This window comes from Trichoderma virens (assembly GCF_000170995.1).
Source record: "Trichoderma virens Gv29-8 chromosome Unknown TRIVIscaffold_69, whole genome shotgun sequence".
NCBI lineage: Eukaryota > Fungi > Ascomycota > Sordariomycetes > Hypocreales > Hypocreaceae > Trichoderma > Trichoderma virens.
Window position 1 is genome coordinate 40,815 of NW_014013680.1, and position 9,226 is coordinate 50,040.

Below are 9,226 nucleotides of genomic sequence, written 5' to 3' on the forward strand. Positions count from 1 at the left end.
ATTTCAAATATCCCCTCCTTTTATGCGATTTGAAAGGCTTACATGACTACCACATTGGCCACTTCTTCTGGCACCCCAAGTCGATGTATCGGTACACTGCTAGCAATTACAAGTCCAGGGTCAGACTCCTTCTTTGCCTCCATGTCACATTTGGACGTCCAAGTACTTCATCCTTGTATGTTAGCCCCAAACAAAAATAAAGAAGAAGAAAAGGGCTGCAGTGTTGCTACGGTTTACCTTTCTTTCGGAGTAGGAATCATTCCTGTAGATCCAATCATGGCCGGTGAAACCTACGATACGTCAGAATGTTCAGCCATCACGAATGTTGAGGAAGAACCTACAACGTTGACCGTGATGCCTTCATTGGCCAAAATAGCGGCCAAGTTCAAGCCCATTGAGCTATAACGCGTCAGACAATACTGACTACTCACAGGACATTCTTGCCTGTGACTTGAACAGAAAACTCACCTCAAAGCACCTTTGGAAGCTGCATAATGGCACCCATTTAACCCGCTTCCTCGACTCGCAATGCTACTCACGAGGATCACCCTTCCCCACCCTTGTGATCGCATTCCTTCGACAACTGATTTTGTAATAACAAACTGACTCCGAACATTGACTTCCATCATGTCATCCCAGTCTTGTTCATCGATGTCTTTAACATCTCGGATGCGACGACCAATGCCGGCGTTTGCAACGAGCACAGATATCGCTTTGTGCTTCTCAGAGATGGTAGGAATAGCAAGCACGGTTGCTACGAAAGCGCGCGTGGATTCGCGGCATGTGAGATTGGCTTGGGCGGTAACGAATAATTGCGAAGGATGACTTCGTCGGAGCTCGGAAGCTAATGACTCAGCTTTTTCCTTTGGGGTCAGGTTAACGTACTATCCGCTGGTTTGTATGGAAAAAAATGTATGACAATTACCTTGCTGGAGGAGTAGTGAAGTACAATGTCGCAGCCTTCGGAAGCCAATGATTTCGCACAAGCCGAGCCAATCCCCCCGCTTGAGTTGTTATGTTAGTCTGCGGTTGCTTCATGCTGTGTTCCCTATACAAACCTAGATCCAGTCACCAGCGCAAGCCGGCCACGCAAGTCATTATCTACCGATTGAAGGTGAAAAGTAGTCATAATGACCGGAATAGAGTTTAGTTCTTGAATTCGGATCGAGTAAACAAAGCACAATTGCCAGCAATTTGGTAGACCTATCAGGTGCCGCAGACGTTATGCCTTCCTTCTGTGACCGATAGGCGCTTGTAAAATGTAAACTTCAAATCCAAGAGGAAGTAGGAGACATGGGCAATGAAGAGCTATTTGATTACTATATTTCAAGCTATGATGGAAGTTATGCAGTATCTCACCTCGTGAGAGGATGTATAGCCGGCGGCAATTGATGCGGCTTTTGATCCACCAACCAACTCGGCGAAGCCGTAAGCGCCAGATTAGCGCGTGGCTTTCTAGCGTAACAGTACTCCGTAGACACGTCTGGAATTCTTACCAGGACTAGTACGCTTTACCCTAGAGCCCTTTAGCACACCAGAGAATCCAATAGCAATTATATAGCACACACCTACATAGAACGGCTATAATAATAAATAATCCTAAACAACAGGTACACATCCCACCTTCTTTTCATAATACAGGAAGAAAGTGAACCCTTTAAGTGCTACAACTGTGCCTCATTACGGTAAGTCCCATAGAAACTGAGGTGGGGGATTTGATGCTGATGAGCCAACGGAAGGAGAAGATATAATACTTCATAATTTATTTCCAACTTCTAATATTAATCTGGTGAAGGGAAGTCGTGAATAACTACTACCTTACAGAGCCCGTAATATCTTGACGGCCTCTTCAGCAGTGACAATGGCACTAGCGAGATTGGCACTAGTAGCAAATGCGTCGATCTCAAATTGCAAAAGTATCCCAAAGTCCATTTGGGGGAATATCTATAGATTATCATTAGCTTTAAGCATAGTAATAACGCTTATTGATCATACGTGTAACTTACGAGTAGCGCCTTCGTTAGCCTCATGGGACTCGATAGCAGGGCGATTTCAACTCTTTATAGTGTCAAGAACACCTTCTTCTTCTTCACATTTTGTAGTAATGCCCTTCTTGCTCGAGATGACTGACTTGGATGTTACGACATCAATAATACATGGGGAGATTGCACCGCCATGGCAACTAAATAGAGACAATATTAGTTTGCCGGACGCTTGGGGTTACCGTACTTACACTGCTGAAATGACTGCTCCCGCGGCGTACATGTTAGATGCAACACCATGGAGTCACTTAGCATAAAGGTAGTCAATGAAAGACGCGGGGCCAGCTGAAGCTAAAAAAAGAAAGCCCGTACTATGGGTTATTGTTAGCCATGTAATTATCTCATAGCAAAATATATGGTGACATGCCTTGGTTTGGCTAATATCGCTTGGCCAAAAAATGGTATCCAATTTGTGATGAAGTTCGCTGGATGGTCCTCCCAGATGCCGCGCTTGGAATCGATAGCCAATCATTTTGCTACGAAAGCCAGTCGGGTTGGTAGATTCCAGTTTCAAATACAAGGTCAACTTCGAAAGCGCCTTTTTGAAATACTTCAAATGGGCGCAACGTCTCAGCAATATAGAGACCTATATGATATATTCACATAAATGCAAGTTGACAGAGTGTATTTTCATGCTAAACATACCAGTTTCTATACCTTCGGGATATAAAGGTGCGTGCACTGATGTAACAGTGATCAGTGCCTTCTTTGGGGACGACATTTGGCATTAGAAATGGGAAGAAATAGGAAACTCATAGGATTATCTATTCGATTCACTCTTGTCTTTTGTTTAAGAGAGGTTGTATTTCCAGTCTTGACGTCGGCCCTTATTTAATAGTTTTATTAGTTCACTTTCATTTAAGCTGAAACAGTAGTAGCGCTGAATATATATTGGAAATAGTAAATTGGGAAAATCTCCCGGCGCGAGATTTAGATCCTTCTCCACGATTTCTCTGAGCGCCTGGATCCTAGTCAGGCATATCGTTAGGTGGGTGGAACTCATTCCATCACCACTCTGCGTCAAGGGAAGCTTAGAGTCCCCCCTTCTACTCCGTAGTTTGAGGAGCTTACATGTACTCAAGGTGGGGCAAAAGTGGACCTACAAGGCTATCGTTGGATTATTAAGACAAGAATCTATTACGCATGTTTTATTTATAAGCTATATCCCAATGCTAGAAAATATTAAGCTACAATGAAAAGTGTTTTCCCATACATAACTAAGTGGCATTTGTTGACAATTTGGCGTATTACACTAATTGCGCAACCACATAGTTTTATCAGTTTTGCCTCCAATCTCTTGTGAAATATTCCACATTTCGAAATGCCAAACCTCCATACTTGCTCTCACTGTGGTCGTGACTTTAAGAGGCCAGAACATCTGCGACGTCATTGCCGGACACGTACGCAATGATTGAACATAACAATATAAAGTCTGAGCCAACTAACAGAGCTATAGATACTAAGGAAAAGCCATTCGCATGCTTCTGCGGAGCTTCATTCACGCGAACGGACTTGCTTCGCAGGCACGAGAAACTCACGCATAAAGGCCCTCTCGAGTCAAATAATGTGCATTCCGGTGAATCTTCCACAGTAACATTTCCTGGTACCGGCCCTACGAAAGACTCAATGAACGATATGCGAATATCAAGACTATCAGTGTCTCCAAGTAATGATGCACTGGGAGCTTCAGAAGGTTTATAAATGCTAAGTTTCTGGGATTCTTGAGAATTTATAGAAGCTGATTTGACAATAGCTGCGTATAATAATCCTAGTTTCATTGATTCCATGGATAGTTTCGAAGCATTTGTCGAAGGCTTGGGATTGACCTCGGAGTTTATTGCTTCTCCCTTTTCCCTCAATATGCCTAGCGATTCTATAACAGTAGCAGAAAATACGGCATTAGGAGCAAATATCCCGACTAGTAGCGATTTTGGCCAAAGCACAGTCGGACCTTTGCCTTTTAGTAGAGATTTATATCCACATGGTATAATGCAAGCTCGAGAAACTTCAATTCCAGTCGGTGGTAAGTTATCATCAGGAAAGAATAGTAGCTTTGAGCAGTGTGCGACGTAATTCATGGTCTCGCTAATAGTCTAATAGGCTGTGGGCCTCCCGGTGCGTGTAAGTTGACTTGTCTCGAAATGACTGTGGACGACATCAAGATCCTCGAAGAGGGTCTCCGGCCATTCCGAAACGTTGTCAATAATTTTGCGCTCCCATCTCTCCGTACGCTTATAAGGTATATGGATACTTGGCGTACTGCCTTAGCCCGCCATTTTCCAGTCATACACTTCCCTACATTTCAAGTGGGACATTGCCTTCCGGAGCTCATTCTTGCCATGGCTGCGCTCGGCGCAGTGCAAACTCTGGAAGAACATACATCTAGAAAGTTATACAAGGTTGCAAGAGCTGTCGCTTTGGAGAGACTAAAAGTCGACAGCGTAAACATACGAGTAAGTGTTCAAACTCTGTACTTTATGGGCGACTAAATTCTAAGCCTCATTAACAGCCAGAAGAGGATTTATCCCTGTATGCTATTAAACAAAGTCTGACGATGCAGTCCGCTCAGACTCTGGTTTTTCTCCTTATATATTCAACATGGGCTCGGGATACCTCTGTCGTCGCTGAAGGGTTCGAGTTACATGAGCCCATAATACGGTACATGCGAGTAAGTGGGTTTGACGAGCACAATAACGCTGCTGAGCAGAGTTGGGTTGAATGGGCATCATCTGAGGTTGAACGCCGAACTAAATTCCTTGGATTTTGCTTCCTCAACATTCATACCATCATATATAATCGCCCACCTTCTCTATTCTCTAGAGAATTTAAACTTCGGCTTCCCTGTTCAGAAAAGGAGTGGCAAGCTACGGACGAGGTGCAGTGGGCTGCGACTCGACAAGCGGATATATCCAATATGATTAGCTTCCAGAATGCACTTGAGTCTCTCATGACCTCTGCGACAGCCGACTGGGAAACCTTGCCCTGCGCTTTTAGTAATCTGATATTGCTCCATGGAGTCCTACAGCGCATATATTTACTACGCCAACTTTCATTTCGAGCCAACCTGGCTGATCACGAAATAGATGGAATCCAGTATGTTAAACAACAAAAAGATGCCTTGCCTTTGCCAAATGATAAGCGCAGGTCAGCGGGTAATCGGTATTAACTAAATCACAGCCTAGCGCTTTCCTCGTGGGCCAGTATGTGGCGGCGCGTATCGGGGCCAGATTTACACCCAACCAGCGAGCATGGGCCCATTCCTTTCACTTCTGTTGCCTTTCTCACATTAGCTTATGTGCGAACTCATCTGGACATAGGCCCTCATCTGCGGTTGGCATCGCGCGATCCAACGGCTGTGGCATCAGCGTTATTTTCAATTGCTCCTTTGCGGCGCCACTCGAACCTGACAAGTGCTTTACTGTATGCAATCCACGCTCTAAGCCTGCCAGTAGCTTTTGGTATTCAACATGTGGCCAGAAGTCAGTCGATTTTGTGGTGTTGCCAGCATGCAGTATGCGCCCTTGAGTGTGCAATTTTCCTCAGCAAGTGGCTAGAGGCCATTGCCGTCAGCCAAATACCAATTACTCTCGAGCGTAAGTTCATCCCTCTCTCCCCTCCGTACCAGATTCGGGTCATAAAGTACTCCTCATGAGTATTTCTTACTTCATCTCTAACTATTCACGCTCAGCATATGAAAATTATGTACTTTTATCTGTCGAATCTGTCATTAAAGAAGCCGTTGATTCTGCGGACTGGGAACATATAGATACGTCAACCTGGCGTCAAGGTCCCCGCCACATGAGCCTGGCAGTGTTGAAAATCTGGTCCAAAATCTTTAGCGAAAAATCTTCATGGGCGATCACAGTACACGTTGGCGAATGTCTACATGAATACGCGAGAATGTATGAGAGTACTCTTCAGCGCTTGGCATAATTTGATGATAAAATCTTGCCTATTTAGCCAGGTCTTAATGATATCTCAATTCCAGGCTGGTGCCCTTATTCAACGTCGATGCAAATCTTCCCAATATGTTGACCTGCCGATAAATACTTATAAGCAGCCTTCACGCCTTCCTCTGTGAATGGAAAGGTCTTCTCCACTGGAATATCCAAACTGTGAGAACCAACAAAGCGCACGCATTCCTCGAGTAACTGCTTGGACCCAACAGTAATTCCTCGAATAACGCAACCTTTGGAGAGGGCAAGAGCAGCAACGTCCGGCATTTCCTCTTGCTTAGCAGCGGATAAGAATCCTATGATAGACACCACGCCTCCGTATGAAATGGAATCAACACTTTGTTTAATTGTCCCAGACCCACCATTCTCAAAAATGTAATCAACCCCGTTGCCTTGGGTGATAATCTGCACTTCTTTCGCCCATTCCGGATGAGTTATGTAGTTGATAGTATGGTCAGCACCATATTTTCTCCTTACATAGCTCAACTTTTCATCGCTAGACGAGGTACTAATAGTTGTTAACAGTACGTAAAGATTAAGCAAGTAACCGAATCCTTACATTATTGTTTTTGCGCCTGCTGCTTTGGCCAAGACTAATCCAGTGATGGATACGCCGCCGGTACCTTTGTTTTTTTTTTTAAAAAAAATAAGTTAGTTGAGTTAATATATTTTGCTCTTAAGATGTAGGTATATATACCTTGGAATAGCACAGTCTGTCCGGGCTTCAATGGAATATTTCCATAAAGTGCATTCCAAGCAGTGGTGCCCGTGCAGACAAGTGCAGCCCACTGGGAAGCTTTTAAGGAGGACTCTTTAGGAACTCTAATCACCGAACTGGCATTGATGGACAGGTAATTCCGAAGGACGCCGTCCACTGGACCACCCAAACCACCGAACCAGTCCTTCATCGGTCCGTATAGATTGCCCGGGTTAAAATTTGCAATAACCCAATCGCCTTTAGTAAATCCTTGGACGTTAGGTCCAATTTCAACAATTTCTCCACAAGCATCGGAAACTGGGATCACATTGTCTTTGACGGGAAACGGATATCGAGAAGTAGCGATAGCTAGATCTCGAAAGTTTAGTGCAACGCTGCGAATCTTAACCAGAACTTCATGTGCTGCAACTTTTGGTATCTCCTCTATAGACCTGGTGAGGTCGACAATGCTCTGTCTGCTATTTAGACGGAAAACTGTTTGTTCGGAAGCCATAGTGTAAGATCGTATAGATAAAGTAAAGGCAAAGTTGTTGGTGAACATAGACAACCATAATGCTTGTTGGGGCTTCTCTTTTATAATAAATTGGTGGGATTACTTTCCGTAGAGTATAGTGTTAATAGATTTTAGCGTAAGCAAACATTTTGAACTGGGGATTTTTGGAGCTGTTGGGGCTGTTGGGGTTATTGGGGCTCTTGGGGCCGTTGGAGCTGTTGGAGCTGTTGGAGCTGTTGGAGCTGTTGGAGCTGTTGGAGCTGTTGGAGCTGTTGGAGCGATTTGTAGCATTAGCTCAGATTACAGAGTAGGGATATTTGGAGCTGCCGGAAGAATTGGAGCGATTTTGGCTTAAGTTTGAGTTGCATATGCTCCGTAAACTTGCTTTGAATTGTGCTTGTGTCATACTTTTGAGTGCTCGCCAACGGGGAGTATTAGTCACTAGTAATGGGACGCAACGCTCCGGTTACTTTGTTTATGCTCAATAGTTATTACTGTCTAATAGACTGCGCCCCGTAAATATTACTATCAGCACCATTGAGAAAATGACGGAATAACTAACTTCATATTTTATTCGCTGCTCTTTAGGCTCAATCAGTTATTTTTCTGTGTATACTGTTCTCGTATAGAATATCCGGGCAATCATAATGCATATAGCTATTTGGCTCCACTGGTGGTGGTATTGTTCCTTCCATAGAGATTTGAGATGGAGTATTATCGGGATTGAAGTATAGTCCACTTCCAAAGTGAGGTGTGAAAAGGGCTAACGCACCCTGCTGAAGCAGCGTTGCGGTGACAGATGAGACGAGCTGACAGCAGATATCCGGCAGAGGCGATGACAAAATATTGGCAATATTACTCTCCGCTCAGTTCACCACGGCCTGATTCATTGACTCTGATACCATAAATACTAATGGCATCAACGGAGCCGGTATCACTTGAGCCGGCGTCATATCAAAAGTAGGCTAGGGTACCAACTGGATAGTGTTTCATAGTCATCAATGCTACTATCGCGCTCAGCATTCGTATGCAAGCTTAAAGTGGATGGTACATAGCCCGAAGAGTCAATTGAGGACGGCCACGATACCACTGACGCATTATCACCTCCTAATTCGACCGGAAATGTACGTCTTGTACTGACGTCCCATCGTATATGCATCTTAACTTTCTCGTGGTGCGCTTTGGGCGCGACATCCGGGGGTCGCGCTTCGCCCGGGGTCCGCTGTGAGCTTTATAGCCTCGTAATCGCCCAGATGGACGTTTCGCAAGTCTTGCAAGCAGCAGGGGACATGCCGCCGGTAAGTGCTCTCTTCCCATGTTCGAGCTTGAACGACACGGCGCTCTATGGCTCCCGTTGTTCAACAGACATTATCATCATTGAATAGCATTTTTTTATTATTCACAGAGGAGTTATTTTGTGTAGGAGTGGGGAGTTGTGTCAACGAAATGTCGTTCGAAGCTGCGATCGGATCATTCTGGCATATTGACCCATATCCAGCTCTCAGCTATTACCAAGTCAGGCCATGTATGATGCGGAAATATTACCAGCTCAAGCTAAACGTAACCTATTGCCGGCGGTGAATTTTTAACCCCGAACTAAGAGGAAATAGAAGTCCTGTGGATTTTAGACTCTTTTTGATATGGGATAATACCATTTATTACCGTTTTGGTATTATAACTAAATTTTCACACTGGTATGTGCCAAATATACCGCCACACATAAAGCCACCAGCGTACTCATAGGTTTATTTCGGATATGTAAAGAAAAGTTGTTGCTCTAAAATGCTCTTCAACTAGTTCTTGTACAAATATGTTAGACCCTTTATTTTACTTCTTATATTCCACACGATTTGGCCCCCAATAGAATGTAAATATCCCTCTGCAGCTATTGAAATGCTATACGAGATAATCTATGCGTTCTCATAAGATTAATAACACCCCTTCAATCTTCATCGACTAAGGCAAGTACTTCTGGATAGTTTTCGGCCCTTATTGTAAGAAAGTGACAAATCAGCTA

At 44.2% G+C, this 9,226-nt stretch overlaps 3 protein-coding genes across 3 annotated transcripts; 1 reads left to right on the forward strand and 2 right to left on the reverse strand.

The window, feature by feature from the left end:
• Nucleotides 1-38: 38 nt before the first annotated feature.
• On the reverse strand, nucleotides 39-1,129 carry TRIVIDRAFT_152172 (uncharacterized protein; the record flags this gene model as incomplete). The annotated part of the gene is made up of 6 exons (XM_014100282.1): nucleotides 39-165; nucleotides 238-290; nucleotides 342-399; nucleotides 469-863; nucleotides 926-1,004; nucleotides 1,059-1,129. The coding sequence occupies 6 exons, from the start codon at nucleotides 1,127-1,129 to the stop codon at nucleotides 39-41; spliced, it is 783 nt and encodes a 260-aa protein (XP_013955757.1).
• A 3,021-nt stretch (nucleotides 1,130-4,150) lies between these two features.
• On the forward strand, nucleotides 4,151-5,936 carry TRIVIDRAFT_123400 (uncharacterized protein; the record flags this gene model as incomplete). The annotated part of the gene is made up of 4 exons (XM_014100283.1): nucleotides 4,151-4,483; nucleotides 4,552-5,135; nucleotides 5,220-5,635; nucleotides 5,731-5,936. Coding segments are annotated over 4 exons (1,539 nt in total), but the record flags the coding sequence as incomplete, so codon positions are not given.
• A 104-nt stretch (nucleotides 5,937-6,040) lies between these two features.
• On the reverse strand, nucleotides 6,041-7,209 carry TRIVIDRAFT_52718 (uncharacterized protein; the record flags this gene model as incomplete). Its single annotated transcript, XM_014100284.1, has 3 exons — nucleotides 6,041-6,506; nucleotides 6,558-6,621; nucleotides 6,696-7,209. The coding sequence occupies 3 exons, from the start codon at nucleotides 7,207-7,209 to the stop codon at nucleotides 6,041-6,043; spliced, it is 1,044 nt and encodes a 347-aa protein (XP_013955759.1).
• Between the last annotated feature and the right edge of the window lie 2,017 nt (nucleotides 7,210-9,226).